A 19910-nucleotide genomic window follows, 5' to 3' on the forward strand; every position below is an offset into this window, starting at 1 on the left:
ACGCAGCAAAGATCATCTGGCAGAGATCTACAACAGGGCCTTTACGATATACTGCTTTTCTTGGTGATGGTGACAGTTTAGCGTATGATGTGGTGTGTAGTCTAAACGTATACGGTGATGTCAGTGTCAAGAAGGAAGAGTGTATAAATCATGTTGCTAAACGTTTGAGGACTCACTTGAAAAATCTCAACGTTTCATATAAAAAGACGTTGACGCCTATTTCCGGTAAAGGCAAGCTTGCAGACACATTGATGCGAGATTTGCAGTCTTATTATCGCAACGCCATCATTCAGAATTCAGGCGACATTGACGGAATGAAAAAAGCAATTTCTGCCGCGCTGTATCACATCACGTATGATTACTCGCATCCGCGGCATGATTATTGCCCTCGTGATAGCTAGTGCTGGTATAAGAATCTCAGCATGTTGCCTTCGAAACCTGACTTGCCGATTGCGATGTTGAGTATGATCTTGTATACAAATGATTGTCAGACGAGAGATTGTTGGAGCGGTGTGCGAATGTGAGTACTCAGAATGCGAACGAATGCTTGAATGGGAAAATCTGGTGACGCTGCCCAAAGACCCAGTGGTATGGTAAGCGTGCAGTGACAGTGGGTTTGACGATGGCTGTGATGGTCTTCAATGGTGTTAGAACTGAAGTATTTAGGGTACAAAAGTGTTTCGGTCTGCTTGTAGGTGAGAAGTCATTACTGCATGCAGATGCCAAAGATGAGGACAGATTGAAGAGAAAGATCGTCAGTGGCAGCCAGAGGAAGTCGAAAGTACGTCGCAGAACTACAAAACAACAAAGACAGCGGCATAAAGAAGGAGTAACCTATGCGGCCGGAAGATTTGGTGTCTAATTCAGAGGTATAGCAAAATGCTAGTTAGAGTATTATACATAGTAGTATTCAATAGCAGTAAGATTAAAGTATATAGAGTGCAAACTTATTTTGGTTGGGTTGTAGGTAAGAAGAAATAGTTGCATGCGAGATGAGCAGAGATTGAAGATAAGGAGAATCAGTCAAGACCGAATAAGTCAATAGCATGGTATGGTTTACTTCCTGCTGTAGGTCATTGGCCTTTTTGTTTTGAAATATTTGAAAAAAAGGCTAATTGTCTGTAGCAGTAAGTCAACAGCACCTCGCAGAACTACTGAGCAACAGAGACAGCGGCATAAAGAGCAGAAGTTGAAGATAGTATTGGTAAGGTTGACTTTCTTTTGCAGTTGGTTAGGAACAATCTCTTGAAAGAGTTGAGATTATTTTCATCCATCTGCCAAAGTAGATCAACAGCATGTTGCAAAACTACTGAGCAACAGAGACAGTGGCATAAAGAGCTGAAATTGAAAAGGGAATCGGTAAGGTTTACTTTCTTTCGCAGTTGCTCAGTTTCATACTCTTGAAAAGGTTGAGTAGCGAATTGACCAACTGCTGAAGTAAGTCAACAGCAACTACAAACAAGCAGTTGAAGATAGGATTGGTAAGGTTGACTTTCTCTCGCGGTTGGTTGGGAACATTCTCTTGAAAGATTCGAGAAACTTTGCTTGCATACCTGAAATCGATACCTTTTTTGTTATTCTGTAAATCATCGGTTACAGTTTTGTCATATCGATCGGTATCAATTCTTATGCTCAAAAATTAGTTTTGGAGTCGATATCAAAATTCTGTTTCTATGACGTTTGGAAGCACATTCTGAGCTTCACTTTGACATCAAGAACAAGCATTTTGATGTAGCAGCTGATTCACAAAATCTGAATGGGTAGACCTTTCGCTGCAGCGTATCATTTCACGATCTAGCAAACATTTACCTATCTAAACCTTGGCTTAGCCATGTACTGTACAAAATCTAGTCGTTTTCTGTTAGTATCTAGTGAAATATTTAATCTGTTTTGTTTCTTGCCATCGGTTATGTTTATATATAATAAATTCTAGTTGCTAACGCGTAGCCTGAATACGTCTTGTAGCATAAAAATGTAAAACTATTGTTTTTGTTACTTTACAAAAGTTGACTCCATTCTAGAGTAACAGCTGGAATAATGCTATCTGATGGCACGTAGCATAGCAAGGTGCTGTTGTTGCTGTTGTTGCTGTTGTTGCGCTTGCATGCAAGATGAAACCTGGTGCGTTGGGTCTTCATGTAACACATATTTGTAAATATTTCATAGAAAACTCATTATGCAATCGATGAGTTGTCAAATCTTCCTTCATAATGCTAGCTTTATGCGTGCAACAGGAAGTACATATATGTACGCTCTTTCTTATGTCGAGTAACAGCGGAGTGTAAGTCGAACGTGCAGTGTACCGTATAAACACAGTACAACTCTTTATTCATACATAATAACCAGTGTTTGTGGTATTACCTAGTGCAGAGTGTGCAGTGTTGATACAGTAGTAGTGTTGCTAGTACATACATGTATATTACAGTGCCAGCTTATAAAAAGTGACAGGTCACGTAGTCAGTTCTGGCTAAGTTGACTAATTAGCCAATGTCAAAATAAGCAAGATGACTATTTTGAGTAACATAAACTTGTCTAAATATTTACTATTATAAGAGCCATGCAGCCAGTTTGTGATCGTTACGTGTCATGAATAAGTAATTTATAATTAAGTAATGAATATGACCACGATTATTACTATGTTTAGCTATTTAGCCGCTTAGCCTAGTAAAGAGAATTTCTGCTTGTAATCTTGGAGGATCGGAGTTCAAATTCAGTGCGATGTAGATTTTTCGCTCCTACAACTGTATCGCTATAACTTGACACAAAACTCAGTGACCAACAATCAGACAAACACCGATATTAATTTAGATTCATTATTATATGCTAGATGGTTTATTACTGAAATTTATTTTGTGTGACATTTCCAACATTTTTTTGCGCATGACACTCATCAGTCTCTGACTATTCTGTGATTGTATGTTTTGAATTAGCTTCAAAGCTGCTAGAAGCAAACACTTTAGTAGTTATTAAATATATTTGTTACACAGTAAGTGGTAAGTTATCATAGTTTACAAACAAGACTCAGGTTACAGCAGGAATGATACATTATTACTAGTGCTCATGTCTAAGGTATAGAAACTCCACTCAGTTATCATACACCACTTTGTACTCTCATCATTGTAACAACCATTTAGACTCCTTTGTAAGTGGGATGAGCATGTGATTGTCATTTAGATCAACGATGATTACTATATCATGTAATCATCAAAATTACGACAACAAAAACTATATCTCGAATGGTAAAGTCATCATTGCTCATTCTTGCATATTATCAAAACTATTCATGATGCCTGTGCCTATCAAATACTCATTGTCAGGATTATCCTGGTGCAGATATAGCTGAGCGCATCACAACCCATTGATTAAAATCCTATATTTTCGTGTAAGAGGATTGAGATAAAGAATTTGTGACAAAATGACTAGTATAAACATGAGTAAGTTTCTACAGGGTCAAGGCCATAGATTATATGATGGTGAAGCATATTCTCATCCAGCCCAGATTTTTGCTACACCTTATCACTTTTTGGAAGTTCAGACACTATTTCCGAGATTTGTACATAGTGAAGTTGTTAATAGCTTCTAATCTACAGGGTGTTATGTGACTGGGGGTTTAATATAAACCCTACTTCTCAATACTAGGTAGTAAAAAATGACGTACTAGCTAGCTAGTTTGGGTGGCAGCTTAGAGAAGTCAGTTTATCCTGAAGTTATTTTTTATTCAGATCTGTTTAACTACATGTATGTCTTGGTCTCTTACCAAACACTTTAGAACTTGAATAAGATTAGGTCGAGGCAGTTTTTTCCTCTTATGGAGTGTGACTGAAACCAGCTATCTCTGACTTCTAATACTGTTAGGGACCTCATACTTACATAGGTCAAGTCTGTGTAGTGATATTTTTTGTACACATCACTTTAACAAGTCAAGGTTTAGATGCATGATCATTTCTAAACTCATTTCTTTCATACTGCAAAGGAAAGAATACCTTAGTGATTTAACGAAACACTAGTTTTAGCATTAGATACGAATGTGCTGTCACCATATTGTTTTTATAATGCACATCATAACCGAGTCTTAGTAAATTTTCTCTGTTGAAATAGCTCTTCTAATATTCTTAAGCCAAGTAAAAGTTCTAATGTAAACAAGAGGCCATAGAATTAGTACATCATGAATCCATGTTTATATATAGCTAATAACATAAAATCCTTCTGTTACTCAAATCAACAATCTTAAACATTTTCACTTTCAGTAAGAAAGTGTTAGGCATGATTTATTAGTTTGATGAAGCTGATATAGCAATATAAGGTATTTTGTTGCATACATGGCACAGAATAAGGTATATACCACCTGTGATACCATAAAATAGTGATAAGGCTACAAATAGCTGACATAGAGCTCTGGGGTTGATCAGTATTTGCATTATGTGAGCTTTTGCATTACAGTCGACCCTTCACTTTTACTTTACAGTCGACCTTCCGCTTTTACCTTTCAGTTGGCCCTATGCTTTTACAATACGGTCAACCCTCCCCTCTTTCAGATTTCTTTTTCTTCAACTTTAAATTGTTCAGGCAATATCTCGAATTTAGACTCTGGTTCACTGCAACTTTTTCTATCCGAAGGATGACTTGACCAATAGAAAACTTGTTATGTTGCTAGCATTGCATGTTCCAGAGTATAGGCGAACTTTTCAAATGTTTTGTCAGTGTTTGTGAATAAATCTGAAAGAATTTGCGTTATTATTTACTGTGCTATTACTGGGTTATAACTGTGTAGTAGTCAATTTTTAATGTCCAAACTTTTTAAATGTTTAGATATGACTTACCGCTTCTTAGTTTGAACACACCTTATGCTTATTCTGCCTCGTTTCTAATGAACATTATCTCACCACCAAGTTCACCACCCAGTTCACTACTGGCTCTGCACTTAGTCGGCTTCCTGTTGCTGACCCTTAAAGGAGATGACCTTGACTAAATAGAAATTAAGTAGGTGGCATCTACACATCATCGTCACTGATTACGAATTGTAATCACCAAATATGGAATACTAATCAATTCCTTATCTATTACTGATAAGAATATAGAGTTAAGTGTCAAGCACACAGTTCATAACGACAGCCAATCAGCAGTTAGAACAAGTAAATATCATTCCCTCTCAAAATGGCATCAGCCACAACATTTGACAAAGAAGAAGAGTGTTCTCACTGTTGGGGAAAGCTACCAAAGCTGACAGAACCTCGTGTCTTACCATGTGGTCGTATCAGCTGCACCCCGTGTTTAGAGGCAAAGTACAAGATACATAAAGGTGTTAGATGTGAAACCTGCCAGTAAGTAAAACCTTGTAATATGTAGTCAATGTAATTTTTAGATATTTACACTCACTTGAATAGCAAAAGTACTGAAGTATTGTTTGAAAGTGAGCCAATAGAATATTCAACAAGGTCGCAAACCTAATAGAATATTCAATAGAATATATCACCACATAGCTTTACTTCATCCCTTTTACCATGTACCATGGTAATACCTAACAGCAAAGCTGTATGAAAGAAGATGGAAACTTTTATCTAGTATCTGAGGCTTTCTGTGATTGAATTTGCAAATGTCCATCAATAAGTACTGTAGGTAATAGTAAAAACATGCTCTCACCTTATTGGTCTGTTATAGGAAAAGCTACTTTCACTCTGGTAATCTGACAATTTCTATCTATGCTCAAGAAGTAAATATGATTCAATAGAGTCCATTACAGCGCATAATAACTTCATATCTCATAACTATAGTTATGAGATGCTATAGTTAATATATATTCCGAATTTACACCAACTTACATGCTATAGCTGGCACTAGTCGGTGTGATACATCTTGAAATTTGACTGCATATATATTTAGCAAAGGTGTACAAGAAGCTTGACATTCAGAGTCTGCTGATTGCGATGTTTCATGAGTCAGAGCATCCAACAACAGTGGCCTGTGATAGACCGACATGTAATAATACAGCATACAACTTCTGTGTAGACTGTGGAGAGAAAGTTTGCAATGATGACCTTGAGGTATATTGTCATTTATTTAAAATGTCCTGATACTGTTTAATAGCTTCAAGCAATTATAATTACACATTATGTTAATATATTCAATTTTACTCTAAACAATGAATCAAACTCCTGTTAGTGTGGACAGAGTTGAGGTTTGGTAACTAAACTTGAAAATTACATTTACCTGTGTTCAAATAGAAGGCGAGCGAATGGAATATTATAGGCAGTAACCACTATCATGGGTCATAACTATTTGTTATCATCAAGTTACTGTTTGAGAAACATTTTTGTAACTGCTACACATATGGCAGTAGATCACACTTTAAGTTACGTGCTGTACCACACACTGACACTCAGTGAGTGAATAGTTTATGGTAGACCTGCAATAATTATGGTAATTGAAAATTGGGATTGTTTAGTTCTGTAGAATAGCTCTTGTACTGAATACTAACAGGTTTTTTATTTCATAATGATAATCAAATGAGTCTGTTGATAATACTTGCAGTTTATGAGGAAACTAGACACAAAAATACATTACAGTGCAATCATGTGTGATACTAACTAATTCAAAACTCTTTTTGCTTAATTAAAGGTTGACTTGTAACAAAATTCACATTACAGTTATTTAATATGAAAAGATTCACCATGGCTTACTCTGTTGCACTGGAGGTGCAAAATATGTGGAAATGTGATTACAAGCTCTCGAAAGCCAAAAAAGGAACAGTTAATTGCAGCCACACGAGATCACTGAAGTTTGGATTCTCTTGCCAAAACGGCTCAATATGACATAGCTGTGGTAGATGGTTTTTGTTTACACTGTCATGCAACCTTATATGTCAAAATATTTTCACAAATATACTTCACGCATTCAATAAAACCATGTCTATTGTTATTACACTTCTGTTTCATCCTCATTGTAATGTTGTCAGATTTAGCACTGATCTCTTGTAACGAATCATAAAAATTTGTTAACCTTTTTAACTTTAGCTCAAAGGCGTACATATCATTGTCTGATGAGCATGACGAGCCTGTTGGTCAACTGTGATAATTGAAAGTGCTGCAAAAATTATTTTCAAAGTATTGGGTCACATGATCAGATTACGACTCGACAATTAGTTCAAGCCGAAACAAAACTGTAAAGTAGCGAGCATCTATAGTTGATACGGGGTCTTTGGTAAAACCCGAAGTGTTTGTCATATACTAGTGCTACGATAAGTTTTTATTGAGCTTGTTATTAGTCTTTCAATTCACGTGAGAAAATCGCGCCACAAGACAATAACCAAACTATCATGACTACGTCGGAGAAATAAAAAGATTCCAATTTACACTGGCTTTTCGTTTTTGAGATTTTTAGAGCTTGTAATCACATTTCTACACTTTTGGGCACTACAACTGTGGTGGAACACCAAGTTTCTATCCTTCTTGTACAGTTTCTAACTGGAGTTATGTTCCCTTTTTATCTTTTTGTAGCCACGCCCCTAAGGGAGACTGGTCTTAGCATCTCATTTGCATAATTTGATGTACTTAGGACAGGGCCTCGGCTCTTTATGTTCGTTCAATACATGCAGTGCATTTGGAACCATACTCTTTCTGCTACCTTGCGTGATACCAGAACCACCCCGGCATATAGCTATCTCCAAAGACCTAGTCTATGGACTGTGCTGTGGGGATAGACTCATAAAAACACAGTCGACCTCGTCGACCTCCGGTCGACCTTGTCGACCTAGTATAAAACCTCTCTGGGCGCAATCCCTTGTGTGGGGTGGTTAATATTGACCGGTGGAGTAAGCCGACCTAGTCGTCTTTGCGTGTTGGTCACGGGAAACCACTACACAGCCCCTGAGAGGGGTGAATGCAGACCGGTAGAGTAAGCCGACCCAGTCGCCTTTACGTGTTGGTCGCAGGAACCAACACACAACGCAACAGAGTAAGACATGGTGAACCTTTTGGTATATCAAATAACTGTAATGTGAATTTTGTTGCAAGTCAACCTTTAACTAGATTTTCACTTTGTAGATGATGCACACTTTAAGTTACTCCGTGATGAGTGTTACAATAAATATTCACATGTCGTATATTAACTCGGACACTTTAAAAAAGGAATTCTTCATTGCTTTAGCACTTTTTATTCGTTTTAAAGCTGCTCGTAGCTTGTTCTCCTGATGAGCAGCTCTGCTAAACTTCTAACAATCTCTTGGTTCGTCTGAAACTTTCTGTCAATGAGCTTTTGTAAATCAGGTTTGTTTATCAGAGACAGTAATGTAAATGCCTCTTTGTCCCTGAATGGAGTGTTGAGGTATACAGTTTAAAAGCATAAGTATTATGTCTGAAAGTTATATTCTGAGTTGGAGCACATGAAACTGCCCGAGTCCAAATTGGAACAACTCAATTGCGAAAATGATGAAAATGGATAAGCTTGCCTGGCATATTCTTACGCGGAATTTGCAAGTGAAATATCTTTCTTCAGAAAGCACGAAACCTTTGATAAAAAATTTCAGCTACTAAAACTCGCTTGACTTTTTGCTATTTGTCACTCAAAAATGACGCAGACTCACAAATTACTAGCATCATGGAAGCTCACATATTGGCTAGCTGCTAGATGTAGGAAGTGGGTATAGATCAACACTGACCAGTTTGTGTGTACATCTTGGAAGTTCACTCTAAAGAATTTTCTTTAAAACTTAATTTTCTTTAAAACTAGCTATTGTCAAAAGTCATGTGTTTAAAACGTGTAAGCGTTTGCTCTGCTTCCAAGAGTAAGGATTTTGAACGTAATATCAAGTTCCACAACTGAACAACTTTAATAAATATATATAGTGTCACAGCTGTTTCCATTCCATGTTTTGCACATCGCAAATATTTCTGTTTAGTTTCATAGCTTGAAAGTATTGATAGAACTTATTACTTTGTGTAATAAAAATTCTGATGTAAGTTAATTTGTAATACTGTTTCTCAGAAGACTTGTTATTGCTTCTTAATTGGCAGTGTACCAATGAGAACAGTCACATGCAGTAGTTGTCAAATTAACATACATAGTCCTTGGTACAGTAATTGACTACCACTTGTGTCTGATTGATGAGTCACTAATTCAGCGCTCTCTAATGATAGGCTGGTTCATTCATCTATTATTACTGTCATAGAGTGATGCGAGTACTTGTCAATTTTTCAGCTGCATGATAGATATTTCCGAGGAGGTCACAAGTTCATATCTATGAAAGAATTTGAACAGACAGCAGGCAAATACCAAAAAGCTTTCTGTAAAGATAACAAAAACGAGTAGCTGATAAAAGCCTGTGAGAAATGTAAAAAGTTCATCTGTAACCTGTGTGACAGAACAGAAGGAGAATGTTCAGGTGAGATGCCAGAATACAAAAGTAGCAGAGATCACTCAATACAGTAGTTTCTTGATGACATACGAACATTTCATTCAAAGTTTTTAAATTTTTGGTAATGTGCTAAACACGCTAACATTAATAGATAAAAGAGTAAATTTAATTCAAGGGAAGATTATTTTGAATGGAGAAATATATGGCAGATATTAAGTAGGTGAATAACCAATTAACAGCCTCTATTTATAAAATCAGCTGCTATTAATAGCGGTAAACAGAAGACTTGATTAGTGATTAGGTCCTTGACCTCAATGTCTCCAGTCATACTGATATATCAAATTACTTATCTCCCCCCCCCCCCCCGACCAAACGAGCGGAAGCGAAGTTTGATTTGAGAGTTTTAATGATAAATGCATGTGCACACAACTTACGAAAATTATTCATTATTAACGTCGCAACTCTTGTTTCAAAATCTCATCAACAATTTTTAAAATCATTTTGTAGAGTTGTTAAAGTATAATAGCAATACAAAACACATATAAACCTATTCAAATATATTACCAAGTCTTTGTAAATTGTCGAAATTATCTTAAAACTTACCCATCTGAACGGGTTATACACAAATAGACAAATTAGTTTGGCTGAAATTCTTTTCAAAACGCTTGACAAGTTTGGTTCAATAAAAGTTAAGACTGGAAATTGAAACGCCTAGCAACAGAGAATAGAACGATTAAGTTGTGCGCATTTCACGGAAAAATAATGTGCACATCTCATTAGTCTATAGCATTGTCGAAATGTCGAAGGTTTTTGTAATTAACGTAGGAGTACTGAAATCATTTCATGAAAGTTTCATTTATGCCAATTTCAAAGTAACTGATATTTTAGACAGTCTTGAACGCTTTAGTATTCTAGCTGATGTCCAACGCAGTGTAAGTAAAGGAAATGGCGATGATTTTTTTTCTAACTATCCTTATGAGGTTATTACAATATTTAATTATAAGTTTAGATGACTACAGAACAATGACTACGTAGTACAGAATTTCTAAAAATATATATAAATATCACAACTTCTTGATATTGCTAGCTATGACGTTTTGAAATGTAAACAAAATTGTGCATTGGTTTTATACTATTACTATATTAATAATATTGGTCATGCTATTGATATCAGTGCAATTTACTTCTAATATTGGCAAATATTGTATTTCTCCTATTGCAGGGTGAGAGATATAAACATATAATCTTTTCCTTTCATTATTGCTTTTTGTTGTATATAATAACACCCAGTACTCTGGGTGTTTTTTATACTGGGTGTTATAATAACACCCAGTACTCTGTTTTACTCTGGTTATATGGATCTATAAAGTGATATTTAGTTGTTCTCTTACATATTGTTACCATGTTTAGTGCACCGCTACATGTGATGGTTCAGTTACCCTTCCAGGTACTTTTGTGGCGTGATCTGAATGGGTTTTGATTCCTCACACCAATTTTATCAAACAGTGCTCTCTTCCATTGAGTAAAGATCATGGTGAGCGGTTAGTTACTTTCATATAATCAGAAGGAGAATCACTGTTTGCTTGTTAATATGTTATACTTTTTTTATATATATCTATAAAGTGATATTTAGTTGTTCTCTTGCATATTGTTACCATGTTTAGTGCACTGCTACATGTGATGGTTCAGTTACCTTTCTATGTATTTTTGTGACGTGATCTGAATGAGTTTTGATTCCTCACGCCAAACTTATCAAACAGTGCTTGCTCACTTCCATTCAGTAGAGATCATGGTGAGCGGTTAGTTACCTTCACATAATCAGTAAGATAATCACTGTTTGCTTGTTAATATGTTTTACTCTGGTTATATGGATCTATAAAGTGATATTTAGTTGTTCTCTTACATATTGTTACCATGTTTAGTGCACCGCCCCATGTTATGGCTCAGTTACCTTCCCAGATACTTTTGTGACGTGATCCGAATAGGTTTTGATGCCTCATACCAGTCTTATTAAACAGTGCTCTTATCCATTTAGTAGAGGTCTTGGTGAGTGGTTATATACATTCACATATTCAGTCGGATAGTCACTGTTTGCTTGTTAATATATTTCACTCTGGCCATAGAAATTTATAAAGTGATATTTAGTTGTTTTCTTACATAGTGTTACCATGTTTATTGCAGTGCTACGTGTGATGGTTCAGTTACCTTTCCAGGTACTTTTGTGACGTGATTTTAATGAGTTTGATGCCTCACACCAGGTTCATCAAGGAGTACTCTCTTCCATTTAGTAGAGATCATGGTGAGTGGTTATATACCTTCACACAATTAGTAGGATAGTCACTGTTTGCTTGTTAATATGTTTCACTCTAGTTATAGGTATTTATGAAATGATATTTAGTTGTTTTCTTACATAGTGTTACCATGTTTAGTGCAGTGCTACATTTGATGGTTCTGTTACCATTCCAGGTACTTTTGTGACGTGATCTGAATGGGTTTTGATGCCTCAGACCAGGCTTATCAAGGAGTGATCTCTTCTATTTAGTAGAGATCATGGTGAGTGGTTAGATACCTTCACATAGTCAGTAGGATAATCACTGTTTGCTTGTTAATCTGTTTCACTCTGGTTATATGTATTTACAAAGTGATATTTAGTTGTTTTCTTACATAGTGTTACCATGTTTAGTGCACCGCTACATGTGATGGTTCAGTTACCTTTCCAGGTACTTTTGTGATGCGATCTGATTATGTTTTGATTCCTCACGCCAGACTTATCAAACAGTGCTCTCTTCCATTTAGTAGAGATCATGGTGAGTGGTTATATACCTTCACACAATTAGTAGGATAGTCACTGTTTGCTTGTTAATATGTTTCTCTCTGGTTATAGGTATTTATGAAGTGATATTTAGTTGTTTTCTTACATAGTGTTACCATGTTTAGTGCACCGCTACATGTGATGGTTCAGTTACTTTTCTAGGTACTTTTGTGACGTGATCTGGATGGGTTTTGATATCTCACACCAGGCTTCTCAAAGAGTGCTCTCTTCTATTTAGTAGAGATCATGGTGAGTGGTTACAAATTTTGGGAAAATGGTTAAGGGAAAATAGCTTAATTTTAATTGGAAACAAGTTCCTTGACAAATTTTTAATCATTTGGCACAGTTGCGCGCGAGAAGTAGCTTAGATAATTGACAAATGCTAATGATGGTTTTTTAATTATATATATTGTAGATGACAAACAACTCAACTAATTAAAAATGACCTTGCAAAAATTGATCTCCATTGCTTTTTCCCAGATTACAGGTTTGAGCTTCCTAAACAAATGTTGTAAGAGGTTTCCATTTTTAATGCACCCAATTATACATAGCTTGCCCAAAAACATCTTTTTTGCTATACATAAACAAGCCTATCATGAAAGTGATTAGCCTATTTAATTGTTGTTTTTTTGCAGGCTAATGTGGTTCAAATCTTTATTTTGTGACCACAGTATCGTCGTGCACCAACAGTAAATATATCAAAGTTCAGTTATAAATAGCATGAGGATGCTAGATACGCCAAACAACTTCAAATGTTGTTAAACATTGTGACATTTTAAGAAAAAAAGATCTTTATTAAGCTGAGGCATAAATTGCTGTACATACCAAGAGACAGATAAAGAAGACAACTCTAGAGGCTGGTTACAAAGACTGTTGACACTCACATCTGCATTATTGTGTTGACTAATTCTTTGAAGTACATGTATATCCTAAAGGAGAGTGAAAGAAATAGTAAGTAATGTACATTCTCAGCATAGCCAGTAAATTAGTGTCTGACAAACACACTGAAGGACATGTTTGAAATGGGTAGCTCGAGTCATAGCAACCTAAATATACACTAGTATGTTCAATCTAGCATTTCAAAATAAGTTAATTGAAAAGGTGTATGAGAAAACACAATAAGAATATATGAATATCATTTCGTCTAACGCCAACATCAATGTGGGTTGACCATTTATGATGGAAGATACGCGCAAAAAACAGTACAAATATGAAAGGCTCATACCTACTAACTAAAAAGAAAAGCAATGCAAAAAGAAAATAGATAGAAATACGTGAATTTGTAAAAATAGAGGAGAGACTGAAGATGGAAAGATTGCGAGATCAGAACAAGAAGAAATGAAATTATGGGAGATTGGAGTGAAGGGAGAGAACAAGGACAGAGAGCAAGGTATGAGAGTGTAAAGAAAAAAAGAGATCATAAAGAGAGAATGAAGAGGGAAAGCGAAGAAAAAAAGAGTAAGTAGATGAAGAAAGAAGTAACAGGGTGAGGAATAACAGTAAGGTGAGGCATGGGGAAAGAGAGCGAAGAGAGAGAACAAATGTAACTTAGGAAAAAGGAAACACGACTCCAACCTGAGTGCCTGATCATCATCTTCTGATTCCTCATACTCCATCACTTCAATAATGATACTTTGGCCAGTACATGTATGAGCAAACACTTCCTGACTATCTGGAATCTCACGCAGGTCACTAGAAGGGCAAATGGATAAAACCAGCTTATACCCAACTGACGGACGGTGTGCTATGAGTTATTTCCTCTACTAACTTTAGCATTCTCTATTTTTTAATGACTTGCAAACAGTTTGCCAAACAAAAACATGTAAGTTTATAGTACTAAACTATCCTTGTAACAGCAAAAAACTGTTGGCATCAGAAGCAGTGAATCTATTCAACTGCCAACTGTTAGCTGATTCTCAACCAGTGGCAAGAGTTCACACTCAGAGAGTCAGCATTTTTAACCTTGCATATACAAGCGGGTCAAATGATCCTCAACCATATTAACAACATTTCATTGACTGTGACAGCGTTTAGAACAGCACAATTCTTTTTTAACTGTATATTATACTGAAACTCTAAGCGCGCACAACTCAATAAAAAATCAGATATCAAACACAGTAAAATGTTTTTACACTGTTTCAACGAAGTGATGTCATAGAGATAACCAAAGAAACATGATGATTGCAGAACACGGAATCATACTGAAACTCTGAGTATGTCTACTCAGAGTTTATACTTTCTGTTGTAACAAATTAAATTTGTTAAAACAAGAAAAACAAACAGTTTAGAGTAAAGATCTTGTTGCTGAGAATAAGAAGCTTTTTAGCTTTGTCAAATTCGGATGCTTCCTTATCAAAAATGTCAATCAGTGTGTCATTCATTGCAAGCTAAAGTTCTGTTAGAGGCCATTAGTTATTTTTCGACCCGGTTAGAAAATAGGCTGTGGATAGGCTATACATAGCTTATAAATGGTTGACTTGTGGTCTAAGTAGTGTGAGAAGAACCAGAACAAACAGCATAGTTTTGTACTGTAGTAGCTGCATGCAATTAAACTAATGGTGTGTTATTTTAGAATCATGATGTAGCACATGCTACTGGGCATGTAGACCTTATCATATCTTAATATGTACGAATCACGCTTTCATTTATATTTTTGTTTTAATCATTTTTGTAACTATATATATTTCACTAAATGCTATATTTTTACTAGTTGATGAAATAAAACACACACACGCAGCCAAACTCCAGGGTTACAAGTACAATCACGTTATTATTTCTTTGTTTCTGGTAAACCAATCTAGCTCACTGTCCAAACTTATTTCATTAGGTGGTAAAAGGCTATTATCCTAGTTACTTGTCTTGCAATCTAGAACCATCTATTATTATGCTAGGAACCATTATGTGAAATATGTGTTTGATACTTTATTGCTGGGTGGTTGTCATGCAGAACTGTACAAAGGAAGTTGTGTATATCCAATCCTACTGTAGTAAACCTTAAAATTGAGAAATAATTCTAGCTTACAAACTCTTTAAAATGAGCGATGGTCTTAAAAAAGTCCATCTACTAGAGTGAAAGGGTTGGAAAAATACAGCGCCATAGGGCTCAAATAGAGGTTTCATATTATATCCCAAATATTTTCAGCCTTCCTTTGAATAGAACTTTTGTTGCTCTTTAGAGAAGATAGGATATTCAGTACCATAAAATAGGCTTAGGTCAAGGCATCGCCGTCGGGTTCTAATGAACCAATCGCTACAGCAGAAAAAATTGTTGATCAGTCATTTTCCATCGTCCCAGCTATTCAATTATTCTCAAACATGACATTTTTTGCTACGAGCCTTAGTTCTTTTAACCAGAGTAAATCAAAACTTGCAGAAAACCCTTAGTCATCATATTATATTGTATCAAATACCTGTCTGTTTATACTTGGTACAAGTGGCTGACTCAACAGCACCTAGACTAGTTGTTAGTTTAACATAATCTTGATTTCTTGTTTTCTTTGAGAATGATGATCGATTGGCTTTCCATCAATGTCTTGCAGAGCATGTCTAGTTTGCAAAACCTGTTACCATATAGATTAAACTGGGCAACCAAGTTTCAAAGAATTTTTGCTCGCCAAACCAAGTTAGCTATTTTCCGTCAAGTTTTTTGTGCTAAATACAAATATCCCCATAGAAAATCGAGAGGATTTTGGTTAGCGAGCTAAAAGAGGTTGTCTGATCCTTGACCCTCTGTTTACAGATATCGCAACTCTAAACCTACTGCTGGCTTTAAAGGGAAAATACCACTTCTTTCCTGACAAGTTGAAAATACCAAGGAGACGCAACTGTTCTGCTGGTGCAAGGTGGTAAACTCTTGGAAAAAACAAGCCAAGTTGGTGTAATTCAAAACATTGCTGACTTACTCACATATTGAAGATGATACTTGCCAGTGCATTGTGATGCTGATGCAATTTACAGTATCGCCAACATAGTGACTTGTCAAAGATGACGCTTGCTTGAGCAATGTGAACGCTGGTGCAGTTCAGGATAATTTCCTGTTATTATCTAAAAGTTGCTGGTTTTTTTCAAATCACAGCAACCTAATGTAAACATGGGGGATCATTGATAACAAACCTTACTAACCTGACTAACTCTGAGCTTATCTACGGTAGCTAAGCTCAGAGATCCTTAAATGTTTTTTTCTTTGTATAGCAGAAGCTTTTCACAGCTAGCTACTTTCTCTAACTTTGGATGACCATGTGATTTTATTTTTCCAAAAACTCACTGCTAATATGATTTCATGGTTTAGTGCAACAGCCAGTATAACTCAATTACTGTATGGCTGTATCAATAGAATTGTATATCGAATTGTAGGGAAGCTCTTGACATGAGTGTCTTTAGGGATGGGAGTAGATGCTTAGTTATACATGTTCTTTATGTCTATGTTATCACGACTAACACCTTTTGGAACACGTTAGTTATGATCTTGATGTTCTCTATTTTGTCTCATACTAACTTACCTTGTCATATTTTTGAGGAGGAATGAAACTTGCAGGCCACCTTTGGCATTGGAAATACCAAGGGCTTTTCACTATGAAATACCAATACCTTTTTACTATAGAAATACCAAGAGCCTTTTACTATAGAAATACCGATAGCAATTCAATATGTATATTTTTGCTTAAACATGTTGTCTATATGCTATTTAGTTTAGATTTTTAGCAACTGAACAGTCAGAGATTCTATCAAGTATTAAGTTTTGTCCTTTACTTAATAAGAGCCGATGTGTTTTAGTCTTAAAGATTGACTTGCGACAAAATTCATATAACAATTATTTTGTATCAGAAGGTTCACTATGTCTTACTCTGCTGTTTGGTAGGTGCAAAAAAGGTAGAACTGTAATTATAAGCTCTTCAAAGCTACAAAGCAAACAGTTAATCACAGCCATCACAAAAGCGCCGTAGTTTGGAATACCTTTATTTCAATGACGTACTCATTTCAATGGGGTAATTTTTTGATGCACATGCTGTTATCCACTGAATTGAAAGGCCATTAAAAAGCTCCATAGAAAATTTTTGTAGCATTAATTTATCCTAAACACTTTGGGTTTTACTGAAAATCCCTTATCAAATATAGATGCTCGCTACTTTACAGTTTCGTTTCAGCTTGGTCTAATCATCTAGTCGTAATCTGATCATATCCACATACTTCCGGTCAAATAGCGAGAACGATTTCTGCAGCATGTTTCGACTATCACGGATGACCAACAGGCTTGTCATGTTTATCAATGGATGATATGCATTCCTTTGAACTAAAACTAAAAAATTAAACTAATTTTTATCGTAGGCTTTGAGATATCAGTGATCAAAATAACAGCATTACAATGACGATGAAATAGACGCGTAAGGACAATAGACATGGTTTTATTGAATGTGTGAAGTATAATTGCAAATATATTTTTACTAATGAGTTTGCGTCAAAGTGTAAAAGGAAGCACATCGTGTTCAACTAAGGTTAACTGGAGTCGTTTTGGGAAGAGATTCCAACCTATGGCCACAATTTACGTATTTGTGTTGGCTGTGTTTAACTGCTTGTTTTTGAACTTTTAAGACCTTGTAATCACATTTCCACATATTTTGCACCTACAGCACAGCAGAGTGAGACATGGTAAACCTTTTGATACCAAATAACTGTAATGTAAATTTTGTTGCAAGTCAACCTTTAACAAAAAATATTTGTTATCTTGGTTTGTAACAGGTGTTTATTCACATTGCAAGATTTTTAATATTAGACTAGCTGTGTGTACGATGCTTCATGGGTGATAAAATAATTACCCAATGAATTTAAGTAACTCACGCTGGTAACTTAAGCTTGTCTAAATCATTACTATAACAACAGCTATGTCTGAAGCCAGCTTAATATTCATTAGCTAACATGTAATGAATGAACTCTAGTAATACAGTTAGGCACTAGTAACCATTAGTATTTTTGCATGTGCTTCAAGAGTGCCTATTTTAACTGATGTAAGGAATATGACCACAATTATGCTATTGTATAGCAAATTAGCTTGGTCTAGTAGTTTCAAATCCATTCCAAAGCAGATTTTCATTCCAAAAGCTATTACTATGGCTGGACGAATGAAAAACCAACAACAGACATTGAAATTTACATCTATAGGTTGCTGATTACTTATAGTTTGTTGCTATATTCCCTTATATGGGGAGTTAATAATGAAGAGACCAAATCGGAAGTCAGCCAACTGCTGTTTTTTTGACAAATTGTGCTTCACACTTTATTCAAAAGTTGTGAAGCTAATTTTTGAATGCACCTGTCAGTTATGGTCGCCATATAAAAAACCCTTAGTAGATATGCTAGAAACTATCCAGAAGTGTGCTATTAGATGAGTTATCATTTTAGACTAGAACAATCAAAAAGTGTCACTAGCTGTATGAAAGAGCAGGCTATAAATTTGTTTTGGAATTCTTTTTGACAGTTTTGAAATTGATATGTTAGGAACATATTAAAAACAGCTCCCATCTGCAAGCACTATTGTTACTCTGCTGCATCACTGTTGCACCATTGAATACTTGAATTGTTAACGTATATTAACAGCTGAACAGGTGGCTCTCTGATAGAGAGCAAGTGCCAACTTGCTATATATAAAATTGTCTAAGAATAATAAATACTTTGTGAAAACACTGGGGATTCATACAATGAGAATATTTAAAAATGTCAATCTCAAAAGTAATTTTGTTATTGAAGCTTGAAGAAAATAGCAAAGAAATGCTTAAAATACAAAAAAACTGCTGTGAAAAAAATTAGTGTAGCCAATGGAAGAGTATTCAGTTAGTTTTATCAAAGAAAAGATAACTCCCACATTGGGTATAACTCATACATGACTAGGAGTATGATTCCGAACAGTATGATTACTTTCTTTGTTGCTAGCTGGTAGAGTTAAAGAGGAAGCCAGCATTGTTGTTGTCGTGTAAGTAGTAACTACCACATACATGTACATATTTTTGTTGGCTGATGTTTGGCAGCAGGCAAATTTTGGTGAAAGATCTTTCCAAGAGACAAAAGTTTTTTTAGACCATATCCAATAGCCCAAATAATACCTACAGCTAAACACATGAAGTATTTGATCATGTAGACTGAGTACCCTGGTTTAATACTTTAATTGTCACACAGGCACGTACTAGTTCTGTCCCATTTGGCTCTTTGCGATGCACAAAGTTTGCAATATACTGACAAGAAGCCAATTAAAAGTTATTATTCTCAAACGGTCTGTATATAAAGAGATTCTGAAAGTGATTAAATGAGAGTATCCCAGACAGGCGACAAGAAGTAGGCCAGGGAGGTCAGATGAGTAAACTTATATAACCCTTTTTTCCACAAAGAGACAATGCCATTTGGTTGAGTACTGCAATTATACTGATAAGTTTTTGAGGACACCTTTTTATCGCTCATTTTGACGAGGTATAGATATATATTATATTGCAAACTGTTTGATCAATCTTTCTTCATTCGTTTTATGCGCAAGTAAGGCTTATTATTGATAGATATACTTTATATCGAAGTCTGAGATAAGCCTACCTATTATTGATATGACAACTGTATTCGAGTTTGCATGCAGAATTTGAAGTTGACACCGGAGAGAGACTATATACTAGTAATATAACAGCGGCTAACGCTCATACTACAGAGGAACAAACATTGGTGCCCAAGCGAGACAAGACAACTACTGAGAGATAAGTATACAAACATTCAGGA

At 35.7% G+C, this 19910-nt stretch overlaps 1 protein-coding gene across 1 annotated transcript; it reads right to left on the bottom strand.

Annotated features, from left to right (window-relative positions):
- Positions 1-706: 706 nt before the first annotated feature.
- Positions 707-16668, bottom strand: LOC137410164 (uncharacterized). The gene is made up of 4 exons (XM_068095750.1): positions 16661-16668; positions 13737-13853; positions 1371-1553; positions 707-794 (listed from the first exon to the last, which is right to left on the bottom strand). The coding sequence occupies exons 1-4, from the start codon at positions 16666-16668 to the stop codon at positions 707-709; spliced, it is 396 nt and encodes a 131-aa protein (XP_067951851.1).
- Positions 16669-19910: the final 3242 nt, after the last annotated feature.

The sequence above is a fragment of the Watersipora subatra genome, unplaced genomic scaffold, assembly GCF_963576615.1.
Source record: "Watersipora subatra unplaced genomic scaffold, tzWatSuba1.1 SCAFFOLD_33, whole genome shotgun sequence".
Classification (NCBI taxonomy): Eukaryota; Metazoa; Bryozoa; class Gymnolaemata; order Cheilostomatida; family Watersiporidae; genus Watersipora; species Watersipora subatra.

What these genes read in the sequence shown, in the direction of transcription:
- LOC137410164 (XM_068095750.1), bottom strand. An exon ending in GATGATGATCAGGCACTCAG is followed by an intron (nt 1,554 to 13,736) that starts GTTGGAGTCGTG and finishes TATCGATTTCAG; the next exon opens with GTATGCAAGCAAAGTTTCTC. An exon ending in CTGAGCAACTGCGAAAGAAA is followed by an intron (nt 795 to 1,370) that starts GTAAACCTTACC and finishes GTTGTTTTGTAG; the next exon opens with TTCTGCGACGTACTTTCGAC.